Genomic DNA, 16,267 nt, shown 5'->3' with positions numbered 1-16,267 from the left:
GATCAGGGGTCTATCACTGTATCGTAGGATATACTGATTGATCTGTTTAGTGATCAGGGGTCTATCACTGTATCGTGAGATATACTGATTGATCTGTTTAGTGATCAGGGGTCTATCACTGTATCGTAGGATATACTGATTGATCTGTTTAGTGATCAGGGGTCTATCACTGTATCGTGAGATATACTGATTGATCTGTTTAGTGATCAGGGGTCTATTTGTGAGGTGGTTGTCTCTTTCTAACTATATTCTCTCTTATATTTCACCACGTTTGAGGTCGAAAACACCTCTGACAACAAGCTTAGATTTTTTTTGTGAACTATCATGTTACTCAGCACAGGTGTCAGTCTGTCACGGTCGTCCTCCTCTTCATCTGAAGAGGAGAGGCGAGAAGGATCGGAGGACCAACATGCGGCGTGATATGTGTTCATGTTGAATGTTTAATTATAGAAAGCACTGAACACTGAACACAAACTATACAAAACAATAAACGAATGACAACCGTGAAGCTATAATGAGAACTGTACTGACACAAGCAACTAACATAGACAATCACCCACAAACAAACAGTGCAACCCAGGCTACCTAAGTATGATTCTCAATCAGAGACAACTAATGACACCTGCCTCTGATTGAGAACCATACTAGGCCGAAACATACAAATCCCCAAATCATAGAAAAACAAACATAGACTGCCCACCCCAACTCACGCCCTGACCATACTAAATAATGACAAAACAAAGGAAATAAAGGTCAGAACGTGACACAGTCCCCACTATTTAACCTTTGTTTATACAGGTTTGTCTCATTGAGATATAATAATAATAAGAAGAAGAAGAATGCCACCATACCTTTCCAGTTGTACGTTCCTGGAGCGCCGAACATGATGAAGTTGTTGTCTGGTGTGAAGGCGGCAGACAGGCCCTGCTGACAGAAGCCAAACTGTTCGTGTCCCTGGGGTCGCCCCTCGCAGAACTTCCACTCCCCTCCGTCCAAGTCGTCCCTCTCTGTCAGGTCCTCACTCAGGACATAGCAACGCCCGATAGGGTCCCGTGTCTCAGACGGCAGGCCCACACGCTGCCGCAGCTCATACAGGTGGGCACAGGTCTGCAGAGGGGTAGGGGTAGTAACCATATCAGTCACTGGAAGAGACAGTCTACTACATTGCCATAACAAGCAACAAAAAAAGGCAGTAACTGCTCATTTGGTCTAAAATGAGTTAATGTCATTTTTACTACATTAAATACATGCTTAACCACGTGGACAAGTATCCTGCCTCTATTGTATTGTGTTCAGGAGAAAATGGGGGTCATGTTTAGCAGTGACTGGATAAAGTTACTATTTAACCAAGGTAAATAAAAGCCATTTTTTCTCAGTTCCACGCTATGAGCAGTTACTGCCTTTTTGCTTGGTAGGAAAGTACAGACATAGCCTGGTCTCAGATCAGTTCGTGGGAATGTCTGGAGAGGGACAGGATCAGTAGCAGTACATTCTCAGTATTGGGCCCTGGTCTACTATCTACTGTACAGACATAGCCTGGTCTCAGATCTGTTTGGGGGCATGTCTGGAGAGTCTGGCTACTGTAAGTAACTGGACAAGTCAGTCTACCTCACTACAGTACAGGTGGGCCCTGGTCTACTACACTACAGTACAGGTGGGCCCTGGTCTACTACACTACAGTACAGGTGGGCCCTGGTCTGGAGAGGGACAGGATCAGTAGCATTACATTCTCAGTATTGGGCCCTGGTCTACTATCTACTGTACAGACATAGCCTGGTCTACTCACTACAGTACAGACATAGTCTGGTCTATGAACTACAGTACAGACATATTCTGGTCTACTATCTACAGTACAGACATATTCTGGTCTACTAACTACAGTACAGACATAGCCTGGTCTACTCACTACAGTACAGACATAGCCTGGTCTACTCACTACAGTACAGACATAGTCTGGTCTACTCACTACAGTACAGACATAGTCTGGTCTACTCACTACAGTACAGACATAGTCTGGTCTACTAACTACAGTACAGACATAGTCTGGTCTACTAACTACTATCCAGACATAGCCTGGTCTACTCACTACAGTACAGACATAGTCCGGTCTACTAACTACAGTACAGACATAGCCTGGTCTACTCACTACAGTACAAACACAGCCTGGTCTACTCACTACTGTACAGACATAGCCTGGTCTACTAACTACAGTACAGACATAGCCTGGTCTACTCACTACAGTACAGACATAGCCTGGTCTACTCACTACAGTACAGACATAGCCTGGTCTACTATCTACAGTACAGACATAGTCTGGTCTACTCACTACAGTACAGACATAGCCTGGTATACTCACTACTATACAGACATAGCCTGGTCAGACTATGTCAGACTATGTAATGCTACAGATCCACAAACTGATCTGGGACCAGGCCCCAGGCCACGACAGGCATGCTTAGTACCAGGAGTTTTTCCTTACCACCACCTTTCCTCCAATCCCCTGGCTCTTGACTGTCACTCCTAGCCACTGGTTGTCCTTGCTCTCCCTGTCGAGGTTTACATCTCCATCGATGTCCACGCGCTCGCAGTCAAACTCCTCGCCTGTGATTGGACAGCGGTACAGGGCGCCAGTACGCTGTCTCCGCATGAGGCCCAGTCCTCTGTCCCTGGGAGCCCCCACCAGTATCCTGGGAGACACAACACATCAGATCTTTACTGGAAGACACAACACATCAGATCTTTACTGGGAGACACAACACATCAGATCATTACTGGGAGACACAACACATCAGATCTTTACTGGGAGACACAACACATCAGATCATTACTGGGAGACACAACACATCAGATCTTTACTGGGAGACACAACACATCAGATCATTACTGGGAGACACAACACATCAGATCATTACTGGGAGCATTGTCTCATGACTGATCCAGACACAAACTATCTAGTAGCTGGCCAGAACATAGTCACATGACTGACCCAGACACAAACTATCTAGTAGCTGGCCAGAACATAGTCACATGACTGACCCAGACACAAACTATCCAGTAGCTGGCCAGAACATAGTCACATGACTGACCCAGACACAAACTATCTAGTAGCTGGCCAGAACATTGTCACATGACTGACCCAGACACAAACTATCTAGTAGCTGGCCAGAACATTGTCACATGACTGACCCAGACACAAACTATCCAGTAGCTGGCCAGAACATTGTCACATGACTGACCCAGACACAAACTATCCAGTAGCTGGCCAGAACATAGTCACATGACTGACCCAGACACAAACTATCTAGTAGCTGGCCAGAACATAGTCACATGACTGACCCAGACACAAACTATCTAGTAGCTGGCCAGAACATAGTCACATGACTGACCCAGACACAAACTATCTAGTAGCTGGCCAGAACATAGTCACATGACTGACCCAGACACAAACTATCTAGTAGCTGGCCAGAACATAGTCACATGACTGACCCAGACAAACTATCTAGTAGCTGGCCAGAACATAGTCACATGACTGACCCAGACACAAACTATCTAGTAGCTGGCCAGAACATAGTCACATGACTGACCCAGACACAAACTATCTAGTAGCTGGCCAGAACATTGTCACATGACTGACCCAGACACAAACTATCTAGTAGCTGGCCAGAACATAGTCACATGACTGACCCAGACACAAACTATCTAGTAGCTGGCCAGAACATAGTCACATGACTGACCCAGACACAAACTATCCAGTAGCTGGCCAGAACATTGTCTCATGACTGACCCAGACACAAACTATCCAGTAGCTGGCCAGAACATAGTCACATGACTGACCCAGACACAAACTATCCAGTAGATGGCCAGAACATTGTCTCATGACTGACCCAGACACAAACTATCCAGTAGCTGGCCAGAACATTGTCTCATGACTGACCCAGACACAAACTATCCAGTAGCTGGCCAGAACATAGTCACATGACTGACCCAGACACAAACTATCCAGTAGCTGGCCAGAACATAGTCACATGACTGACCCAGACACAAACTATCTAGTAGCTGGCCAGAACATTGTCACATGACTGACCCAGACACAAACTATCTAGTAGCTGGCCAGAACATTGTCACATGACTGACCCAGACACAAACTATCCAGTATCTGGCCAGAACATTGTCTCATGACTGACCCAGACACAAACTATCCAGTAGCTGGCCAGAACATTGTCTCATGACTGACCCAGACACAAACTATCCAGTAGCTGGCCAGAACATAGTCACATGACTGACCCAGACACAAACTATCTAGTAGCTGGCCAGAACATAGTCACATGACTGACCCAGACACAAACTATCCAGTAGCCCTCCAGAACATTGTCACATGACTGACCCAGACACAAACTATCCAGTAGCTGACCAGAACATTGTCTCATGACTGACCCAGACACAAACTATCCAGTAGCTGGCCAGAACATTGTCTCATGACTGACCCAGACACAAACTATCTAGTAGCTGGCCAGAACATTGTCACATGACTGACCCAGACACAAACTATCCAGTAGCTGGCCAGAACATAGTCACATGACTGACCCAGACACAAACTATCCAGTAGCTGGCCAGAACATTGTCTCATGACTGACCCAGACACAAACTATCCAGTAGCTGGCCAGAACATTGTCTCATGACTGACCCAGACACAAACTATCTAGTAGCTGGCCAGAACATTGTCACATGACTGACCCAGACACAAACTATCCAGTAGCTGGCCAGAACATAGTCACATGACTGACCCAGACACAAACTATCCAGTAGCTGGCCAGCCCATGCAAGATTTGGCTCTTGGTTCATGTCATTGTTTTGTAAACACTTTCACACAAAGGAACTTCCAACAGTGAGTGTAATTTACTACATGTGACCCAAGCTGGTATTGAGATTTGACTGGGAGCATGGCTATGGGCCCAGGAGTGTTTCCTGGCCATAGCACCTGACCAGGCTGGGCTTTTATTATGGGCTTCTATTGGGACCTGGGCCCCTATTCACAAAGCATCACAGAGTAGGAGTGCTGATCTATGATCAGTTTTGCCACATAGATTATATCAAATAAGATTGTATGGACAGGGAGGACCTGTTCCTAGATCTGCACTCATACTCTGAGACATGGTCAGGTCACATGGTCAGGAAACAGGAAACACCCTACTGAGATATTTTAGATGTTCTGTTTTTGACATGTTGTTTACAACATCAACCTTTGTTTCTTTCGGGGTGAGGTCACTTTTCACCAACGTGCAAACCTACTGTACAGCAGCCTATCAATGTATCACTATGAGGTTGTTCCTAACACTGACACTACTGCGTGACGTCCTGACTCTCTCCCTCTCCTATTTTTGTAACTGTTGCGGACCCAGATTAAGGTCTTTATTTTCAGTACCGTGGTGGGTGCTGATGATTTGGGGTCGTGGCTCTGGCCTTGTATGGACCGGCTGGTCCAGGCAGGGGGCTATTTAAAAACTCACCGTTGAACCACATTCCACCCAACCAACCCTTTCCTCTCGTCTCCCGGCTCTCAGCCATGACATGACACAGGCACGGAAGCAAGACACGGAGAAACACAGTGGAAGAGGGGGAGACAGAGAGGGAGAGAGAGAGACCGATGGATGGTGGGAGAAACAGAAGGTATGAAGAGAGAGGGAGAGATGGAGCAAAGAAAATTCCCACACAGGAGAAACATTTTTTTAAGTAAAAAAAATGACAGTTTTAATTGGAAGTTTCAAAACACTGTTTCCTGTTTCAAGCCTACTGGACCTATGCATTAGTTTGGGAGGGAAAGCACACAAATAACCTCAAGCACCGTCTGTCTGATTTTGATATGTGCAAGCAGCACCCGTATATTACAGCTTCCTGCTGCCCCTCCTGGCTATAAATATGGGTTAGCTGATAGCACTAAAGAAACCAGACGAACAGACTGAGGGGTGGGGCCCGAGGGGTGAGGCCCGAGGGTTGGGGCCTGAGGGGTGGGGGTCTGAGGGGTGAGGCCTGAGGGGTGAGGCCTGAGGGGTGAGGTCTGAGGGGTGGGGCCCGAGGGGTGAGGCCTGAGGGGTGAGGTCTGAGGGTGAGGTCTGAGGGGTGAGGCCTGAGGGGTGAGGCCTGAGGGGGTGGGGCCTGAGGGGTGAGGCCTGAGGGGTGGGGCCTGAGGGGTAAGGTCTGAGGGGTGAGGCCTGAGGGGTGGGGCCTGAGGGGTGGGGCCGGAGGGGTGTGGTCTGAGGGGTGAGGTCTGAGGGGTGAGGCCTGAGGGGTAAGGTCTGAGGGGTGAGGCCTGAGGGGTAAGGTCTGAGGGGTGAGACCTGAGGGGTGGGGCCTGAGGGGTGGGGCCTGAGGGGTGAGGTCTGAGGGGTGAGGCCTGAGGGGTGAGGTCTGAGGGGTGAGGTCTGAGGGGTGAGCAGGGTGGGCAGCAGGGCTCTGTAAGTCATCTGCACCACACTACGACTTGGGGACAGTAGGGTACCGGGATACTAATTTACAACTGAGATATCACAATCAGTCTCTCTGTGTGAACCAAGACTAAGACAGTAACTCCTAGCCTGATCCCCAGGTCTGTTTCTCTGGTACCTACGACAGCAAATGAGGGGTTGGTTAATGCAACGGCTAACAGACCGACTTGGTGACCAGTCAATTCCTTGCCCTGGGACATGGCTGTATAGACTCCGATGGTGTTTATAGAGGACTACAGTCACGTCTGGGAGCAAAGTCACTCCACTGCAGTCATGTGTTAGATGGTCCAGTACAGAAATCTCAAAAGAACTCCATGCAGGGTAACAGTTGGGTTATCTAACCTGATTACAGGGTAACAGTTGGTTTATCTAACCTGACTCCAGGATAACAGTTGGGTTATCTAACCTGACTAGAGGGTAACAGTTGGTTTATCTAACCTGACTACAGGGTAACAGTTGGTTTATCTAACCTGACTACAGGGTAACAGTTGGTTTATCTAACCTGATTACAGGGTAACAGTTGGTTTATCTAACCTGACTACAGGATAACAGTTGGTTTATCTAACCTGACTACAGGATAACAGTTGGTTTATCTAACCTGACTACAGGATAACAGTTGGTTTATCTAACCTGACTACAGGGTAACAGTTGGTTTATCTAACCTGATTACAGGATAACAGTTGGGTTATCTAACCTGATTACAGGGTAACAGTTGGTTTATCTAACCTGACTACAGGGTAACAGTTGGTTTATCCAACCTGACTACAGGGTAACAGTTGTTTTAGAGAAGGTGGAGGGGTGAGGGGAGGTCAGGAGGTCAAGAGGGATGGAGGGGAGGAGGGGTGGAGGGGAGGTCAGGAGGTCAATAGTGGTGTTGGGGAGGAGGGGTAGAGTGATGGAAGGGTGGAGGGGTGAGGGGAGGTCAGGAGGTCAAGAGTGGTGGAGGGGAGGAGGGGTGGAGGGATGGAAGGATGGAGGTGGTCAAGAGGGAGGAGGGGTAGATAAGACAGCTGTACACCTCTCTCGTCTTTTCTCATCCCTCCTCACCCTCTCTCTTCACCCTGTGGCCTCTACAGACATGCAAGCAAACACACATGCGGACAGGCGGACAGGCAGACAGGCAGACAGACACAGACAGGCAGGACAGACAGACAGACAGACAGACAGACAGACAGACAGACAGACAGACAGACAGACAGACAGACAGACAGACAGACAGACAGACAGACAGTCTTTCCCTTTGTAATCTGTGATAGTTTGCGTTAGAACTGGTGTAGTCGGGTTCAATCTCTGTCCTGTACTGACTCCTTCCCTGTTTGATGGTTCCTCGGAGGGTGTAGCAAGATTTCTTAGAAGCTTCCGGATTAGTGTCCCACTCCTTGAAACCGGTAGCTCTAGCTTTTAGGTCAGTGCGGATGTTTCCTGTAATCCATGGATTCTGGTTGGGATATGTACGTACGGTCACTGTGGGAACGATGTTGTTGATGCACTTTATTAATGAAGCCGGTGACTGATGTCGTAAACTCCTTAACGCCATTGGATGAATCCCAGAACATATTCCAGCCTGTGCTAGTATAACAATCCTGTAGCTTAGCATTCGCTTCATAGGACCATTTCCGTATTGAGAGCATCACTGGTACTTCCTGTTTGAGCTTTTCCTTGTAAGCAGGAATCATAGAGTCCTGATCCGATTTGCCAAATGGAGGGTGAGGTAGAGCTTTGTATGTGACTCTGTATGTAAAGTTGATATCAAGTGTTTTTCACCTCCAGCTGCATAGGTGACATGCTGGTAGAAATGAAGTAAAACAGAGTTCAGTTTTCCTGCATTAAATTCACTTGCCACTAGGAGTGCCGCCTCTGGGTGAGCATTTTCTTGTTTGCTTATGGCCCTGTACAGCTCGTTGAGTGCGGTCTTAGCGCCAGCATCTGTTTGTGGTGGTAAATAGCTAAAACAGCTAAAAAATATAAATTAAAACTCTCTTGATAGCCTAGGTCATAGGTCTACAGCATAGCATGAGGTATTTAAACTCAGCCGAGCAGAACCTCGAGACTTCTTTAATATTAGAGATTGCGCACCCGCTGTTGTTAATTAAGAAATAGACACACATCCCCTCCCCTGAGCTTCCCTGATGTTGCAGTTCTGTCCTGTCGATGTATAGGAAAAACAGTTCGATTTATGTTTACCATGTCCTTGTTCAGCCACGATTCTGGGGGCATCCAGAAATAATAAATGTAAAATATATGCACGCTTGACTTTGGATTAAAGCATTTGCTAAATGACATATATTACAAAAGGAAAACCATCTACACTGCAGACACCAACGTCTTGCTCCCGTACAAGCTAAATACTTTCTTCGCCCGTTTTGAGGATAACTCATCCTCATAAGCCATCAACGCAGCCAGCTCCCAAGGACTGTGGGCTCTCGTTCTCCGTGGCCGAAGTGAGTAAGGACTGTGGGCTCTCGTTCTCCGTGGCCGACGTGAGTAAGGACTGTGGGCTCTCGTTCTCCGTGGCCGACGTGAGTAAGCACTGTGGGCTCTCGTTCTCCGTGGCCGACGTGTGTAAGGACTGTGGGCTCTCGTTCTCCGTCGTGAGTACGGACTGTGGGCTCGTTCTCCGTGGCCGACGTGAGTAAGGACTGTGGGGTTCTCCGTGGCCGATGTGAGTAAGCACTGTGGGCTCTCGTTCTCCGTGGCCGACGTGTGTAAGGACTGTGGGCTCTCGTTCTCCGTGGCCGACGTGAGTAAGGACTGTGGGCTCTCGTTCTCCGTGGCCGACGTGAGTAAGGACTGTGGGCTCTCGTTCTCCGTGACGAAGTGAGTAAGGACTGTGGGCTCTCGTTCTCCATGGCCGACGTGAGTAAGGACTGTGGGCTCTCGTTCTCCATGGCCGACGTGAGTAAGGACTGTGGGCTCTCGTTCTCCATGGCCGACGTGAGTAAGGACTGTGGGCTCTCGTTCTCCATGGCCGACGTGAGTTAGGACTGTGGGCTCTCATCTCTCCCTATCCCTGTGTGTTGTCCCCACTTGCTTCAAGATGTCCACCACTGTGGAAAGCAAAGGTAACTGAACTAAATGACTATCGCCCCCTAGCACTCACTTCTGTCATCATGAAGTGTTTTGAGAGGCTAGTTAAGGATCATAGCACATCTACCTTACCAGACACCCTAGGCTCAGTTCAATGTGCTTATCCCCCAATAGATCCACAGACGATGCAATCGCCATTGCACTACACATTGCCCTATCCCATCTGGACAAGAGGAATACCAATGTAAGAATGTTGTTAATTGACTATAGCTCAGCCTTCAGCACCATAGTACCCTCCAAGCTCATCATTAAGCTCAGGGCCCTGGGTCTGAACCTCGCCCTGTGCAACTGGGTCCTGGACTTCCTGACGGGCCGTCCCCAGGTGGTGAAGGTAGGAAACAACCCCGCCCTGTGCAACTGGACAAAAGGAACAACTATGTGAGAATGCTATTCATTAACTACAACTCAGTGTTCAACACCATAGTGCCCTTAAAGCTCATCACTAAGCTAAAGGACCCTGGGACTAAACACCTCCCTCTGATACTGGACTTCCAGACAGGACACCTCCAGGTGGTAAGGGTAGGTACCAACACATTCGCCACGCTGATCCTCACCACATTCGACCCTCAGGGGTGCGTGCTCAATCCCCTCCTGTACTCCCTGTTCACTCATGACTGCACGGTCACTAAACAGCTTCTACCCCCAAGCCATAAGACTCCTGAACATCTAATCAAATGGTGCAAGAGTGCTTGGCCCCTAAGACCCTCACAAACCTTTACAGGTGCACAATTGAGAGCATCCTGTCGGGCTGTATCACCGCCTGGTATGGCAACTGCACCGCCCACAACCACAGGCTCTCCAGAGGGTGGTGCGGTCAGCCCAACGTATCACCGGGGGCACACTACCTGCCCTCCAGGACACCTACAGCACCCAATGTCACAGGAAGGCCAAAAAGATCATCAAGGACATCAACCACCCGAGCCACGGCCTGTTCACCCCGCTACCATCCAGAAGGCGAGATCAGTACAGGTGCATCAAAGTTGGGACCGAGAGACTGAAAAGCTGTTTCTATCTCAAGGCCATCAGACTGTTGAATAGCCATAACTAGCTGGCTACCACCCGGTTACTCAACCCTGTACCTTAGTGGCTGCTGCCCTGTGTACATAGACATGGAATCACTGGTCAGTAGATATATACAGGGTCAGTTCCAGGGTCAGTAGCTATGTACAGGGACAGTTCCATGGTCAGTAGCTATATACAGGGTCATTTCCAAGGTCATTAGCTATATACAGTCTCTGTTTCAGGGTCAGTAGCTATGTACATGGTCAGTTCCAGGGTCAGTAGCTATGTACAGTCTCTGTTCCAGGGTCAGTAGCTATATACAGGGTCAGTTCCAGGGTCAGTAGCTATGTGTGTGTGTGTGTGTTGGAGTGACAGTGTGTGTGAGTGTGTAGAGTCCTGTGGGTGTGCATAAAGTCAGTATAACAAAACAAAATAAAAAATACAACGGTCAACTCAGATAGTCCGTGTAGCCATTTTGTTTTCCTATTTACTTAGCTATTTATCAGTCTTATGTCTTGGGGATAGTAGCTGTTCAGGAGCCTGTTGGTGTCAGACCTGACGCACCGGTACCGCTTAGCCTGGGTGGCTGGAGTCTTAACCGGGTCTTCCTCTATATCAGGTGGCGTAAAAAGGTAATACATGATCTGACACGGAGGGGGGAGATGCCCACACCACCTCGACCCCCCCCCCACCCCCCCACTCCTGGCTAGGTAGAATATCTGTGTGTTGAGTGTGAAGGTGACAGAGTCTGTTGGAGTGCCCCCACGGAGCCGCCAGCCCCACAGAATACCACACACACACCACAGAATCCCTGGCCTGCCATAACGAGCCAAACAATCAGCACTGTGGCCTGTATTAGACATGTAGTGTGACAGTTCATTCACAGTCTCATTCAGAGAGCTGGAAACATTACCACACTGTTAGAATAACATTCCCTCCATGACTGCTATTGGCTACTTGAGATATTGCCCTATGCTGAGTCAAACATACAATACCCCCCTAGCCCAACCCCCATGACTGCTATTGGCTACTTGAGATATTTCCCTATGCTGAGTCAAAGATACAATACCCCCCAGCCCCACCCCCATGACTGCTATTGGCTACTTGAGATATTTCCCTATACTGAGTCAAACATACAATACCCCCCAGCCCCACCCCCGTGACTGCTATTGGCTACTTGAGATATTTCCCTATGCTGAGTCAAACATACAATACCCCCAGCCCCACCCCCATGACTGCTATTGGCTCCTTGAGATATTTCTCTATGCTGAGTCAAACATACAATACCCCCAGCCCCACCCCCATGACTGCTATTGGCTCCTTGAGATATTTCTCTATGCTGAGTCAAACATACAATACCCCCAGCCCCACCCCCATGACTGCTATTGGCTACTTGAGATATTGCCCTATGCTGAGTCAAACATACAATACCCCCTAGCCCCACCCCCATGACTGCTATTGGCTACTTGAGATATTTCCCTATGCTGAGTCAAAGATACAATACCCCCCAGCCCCACCCCCATGACTGCTATTGGCTCCTTGAGATATTTCTCTATGCTGAGTCAAACATACAATACCCCCCAGCCCCACCCCGTGACTGCTATTGGCTACTTGAGATATTTCTCTATGCTGAGTCAAACATACAATAACCCCCAGCCCCACCCCCGTGACTGCTATTGGCTACTTGAGATATTTCCCTATACTGAGTCAAACATACAATACCCCCCAGCCCCACCCCGTGACTGCTATTGGCTACTTGAGATATTTCCTATGCTGAGTCAAACATACAATACCCCCCAGCCCCACCCCCATGACTGCTATTGGCTACTTGAGATATTTCCTATGCTGAGTCAAACATACAATACCCCCCAGCCCCACCCCCATGACTGCTATTGGCTCCTTGAGATATTTCTCTATGCTGAGTCAAACATACAATACCCCCCAGCCCCACCCCCATGACTGCTATTGGCTCCTTGAGATATTTCTCTATGCTGAGTCAAACATACAATACCCCCAGCCCCACCCCCATGACTGCTATTGGCTCCTTGAGATATTTCTCTATGCTGAGTCAAACATACAATACCCCCCAGCCCCACCCCCATGACTGCTATTGGCTACTTGAGATATTGCCCTATGCTGAGTCAAACATACAATACCCCCTAGCCCCACCCCCATGACTGCTATTGACTACTTGAGATATTTCCCTATGCTGAGTCAAAGATACAATACCCCCAGCCCCACCCCCATGACTGCTATTGGCTCCTTGAGATATTTCTCTATGCTGAGTCAAACATACAATACCCCCCAGCCCCACCCCCATGACTGCTATTGGCTACTTGAGATATTGCCCTATGCTGAGTCAAACATACAATACCCCCTAGCCCCACCCCCATGACTGCTATTGGCTACTTGAGATATTTCCTATGCTGAGTCAAAGATACAATACCCCCCAGCCCCACCCCCATGACTGCTATTGGCTCCTTGAGATATTTCTCTATGCTGAGTCAAACATACAATACCCCCAGCCCCACCCCGTGACTGCTATTGGCTACTTGAGATATTTCTCTATGCTGAGTCAAACATACAATACCCCCAGCCCCACCCCCGTGACTGCTATTGGCTACTTGAGATATTTCCCTATACTGAGTCAAACATACAATACCCCCAGCCCCACCCCGTGACTGCTATTGGCTGCTTGAGATATTTCCCTATGCTGAGTCAAACATACAATACCCCCCAGCCCCACCCCCATGACTGCTATTGGCTACTTGAGATATTTCCTATGCTGAGTCAAACATACAATACCCCCCAGCCCCACCCCCATGACTGCTATTGGCTCCTTGAGATATTTCTCTATGCTGAGTCAAACATACAATACCCCCCAGCCCCACCCCCATGACTGCTATTGGCTCCTTGAGATATTTCTCTATGCTGAGTCAAACATACAATACCCCCCAGCCCCACCCCCATGACTGCTATTGGCTACTTGAGATATTTCCCTATACTGAGTCAAACATACAATACCCCCCAGCCCCACCCCCATGACTGCTATTGGCTCCTTAGATATTTCTCTATGCTGAGTCAAACATACAATACCCCCCAGCCCCACCCCCATGACTGCTATTGGCTCCTTGAGATATTTCTCTATGCTGAGTCAAACATACAATACCCCCCAGCCCCACCCCCATGACTGCTATTGGCTCCTTGAGATATTTCTCTATGCTGAGTCAAACATACAATACCCCCAGCCCCACCCCCATGACTGCTATTGGCTACTTGAGATATTTCTCTATGCTGAGTCAAACATACAATACCCCCAGCCCCACCCCCATGACTGCTATTGGCTACTTGAGATATTTCCTATACTGAGTCAAACATACAATACCCCCCAGCCCCACCCCCATGACTGCTATTGGCTCCTTGAGATATTTCTCTATGCTGAGTCAAACATACAATACCCCCCAGCCCCACCCCCATGACTGCTATTGGCTCCTTGAGATATTTCTCTATGCTGAGTCAAACATACAATACCCCCAGCCCCACCCCCATGACTGCTATTGGCTCCTTGAGATATTTCTCTATGCTGAGTCAAACATACAATACCCCCCAGCCCCACCCCCATGACTGCTATTGGCTCCTTGAGATATTTCTCTATGCTGAGTCAAACATACAATACCCCCCAGCCCCACCCCCATGACTGCTATTGGCTCCTTGAGATATTTCTCTATGCTGAGTCAAAGATACAATACCCCCAGCCCCACCCCCATGACTGCTATTGGCTCCTTGAGATATTTCTCTATGCTGAGTCAAAGATACAATACCCCCCACCCCCCAAAATAAGGCATTAATCACATTGAAAATACTTAATGATGCTGGGATACTTTCTGACGACAAGAGGATGATAGCCTATTGTCTACAGAGAGATACAGTAGCTCTTAGTAGGAGTGCAGATCTAGGATCAGATACCCCCCTCCATGTAATCTTCTTCCTTATTATCTAAAAGGCAAAACTGATCGATCCTAGATCAGCACTCCTTCTAAGATCTGCTTTATGAATAAGGGCCCTGACATCCATTTTGACATCTGTGAACTTCTGTCACTGTGTAACGAATGAACTCACTATAACCAGTTAGTTCATGAATCCCTACAGAGATCTGCAAATAATCCACTAGGATCTTCCTTAAACAGAATATTAGTCTGCGACCTTAAGATCATTTCAATTCAATTCTGAGATATAGAAAAAAGGAAAATCCACATCAAACAAAAGTTATTGTTACCGTAACAACAAGCAGTTTATCTTCATCCATCTGTGTTTCTAGTTACTGATTGGCTGATAGGACTATTAAAGATAAATGTCCTATTATTGACTGATAGGACTATTAAAGATAAATGTCCTATTATTGACTGATAGGACTATTAAAGATAACTACTTTGCAGACAGAGTTCAGTGTGTCAAATCGGAGGGCATGTTGTCCGGTCCTCTGGCAGTCTCTATGGGGGTGCCACAGGGTTCAATTCTCAGGCCGACTCTTTTCTCTGTATATATCAATGATGTTGCTCTTGCTGCGGGCGATTCCCTGATCCACCTCTACGCAGACGACACCATTCTGTATACTTCTGGCCCTTCCTCTAACCTCCAAACGAGCTTCAATGCCATACAACACTCCTTCGGTGGCCTCCAACTGCTCTTAAACGCTAGTAAAACCAAATGCATGTACTATTATTGAGACAAAACAACACCCGTCTGTCACCCCAATCCCCCTCGCATCCTAATCACACACACACACTCTCCCCCTCTTTCTCTCTCCGGCCCCCTCTCTCTCTTCCATTCTCTGGCCTTAGCTCCTCTGTCACTGCCAATCCGTGTGTGACTCAGGAAGAAGGCTTCCCATATCTCTATATCAATGGCTGCTGCCAGTTACCTCTCAGACAGAGGGCTTCTCATATCTCTATTTTAGTGGCTGCTGCTGTGGCTGACACATATCGCCTCTAGCCTGGCCCCAGATCTGTTTGGGCTGTCTTGCCAACTCCTATTGTCATTGACACACTGAACACCTATGGGACTAAGCTATACAGCAATCAATAATGAGATAGGATATGAGAGAGAGACCCACATCAAACATCTCCAATCCAAAGTTAAATCTAGAATCTAAATCTGTAAATTCACCAACCCTCTATATTATCACATAATAGAATACATTATGTAGCCAGAAACAATGGCTGAAGGTTAAAATGAACAAAAGTGTGGAAAAGCAAACAGATTCCAACAATATTTATGATCCTTATAGTAGAATAGAATACTGTAGAATAGAATAGAATACTGTAGAATAGAATACTGTAGAATAGAATAGAATACTGTAGAATAGAATAGAATACTGTAGAATAGAATAGAATACTGTAGAATAGAATAGAATACTGTAGAATAGAATACTGTAGAATAGAATAGAATACTGTAGAATAGAATACTGTAGAATAGAATAGAATACTGTAGAATAGAATAGAATACTGTAGAATAGAATAGAATATAGCTGAGGTGGAAACTAATGCAGAACTATATTTTCCCCGTAATGTGTTGTTGAACTCTTGTAAATGTTCAAGAGGACAATGGTAACTTCTCCAAGCTAACCCCACCCAGGGCATCTCTAGCATATTGTCCCCAGCTCACCATCTGCCACCCCCCACCACTAGGAAATCAAT

The 16,267-nt window shown here is 47.6% G+C and overlaps 1 protein-coding gene across 1 annotated transcript in view; it reads right to left on the bottom strand.

The window, feature by feature from the left end:
* The window catches only part of LOC112237061 (integrin alpha-7-like), an 83,021-nt gene that overhangs the window by 47,734 nt on the left and 19,020 nt on the right, over nucleotides 1-16,267 (bottom strand). Inside the window, exons 2-3 of the mRNA XM_042304929.1 lie at nucleotides 2,480-2,687; nucleotides 852-1,107 (exon numbers count right to left, since the gene is read on the bottom strand). Coding sequence (XP_042160863.1) covers nucleotides 852-1,107; nucleotides 2,480-2,687 — 464 coding nt within the window. The remainder of the gene's footprint in view (nucleotides 1-851; nucleotides 1,108-2,479; nucleotides 2,688-16,267) is intronic.

This window comes from Oncorhynchus tshawytscha, linkage group LG02 (genome assembly GCF_018296145.1).
Source record: "Oncorhynchus tshawytscha isolate Ot180627B linkage group LG02, Otsh_v2.0, whole genome shotgun sequence".
Taxonomy (NCBI): domain Eukaryota; kingdom Metazoa; phylum Chordata; class Actinopteri; order Salmoniformes; family Salmonidae; genus Oncorhynchus; species Oncorhynchus tshawytscha.
The sequence above is the reverse complement of the archived record's forward strand: the minus strand, read 5'-3'. Positions and strand labels throughout refer to the sequence as shown.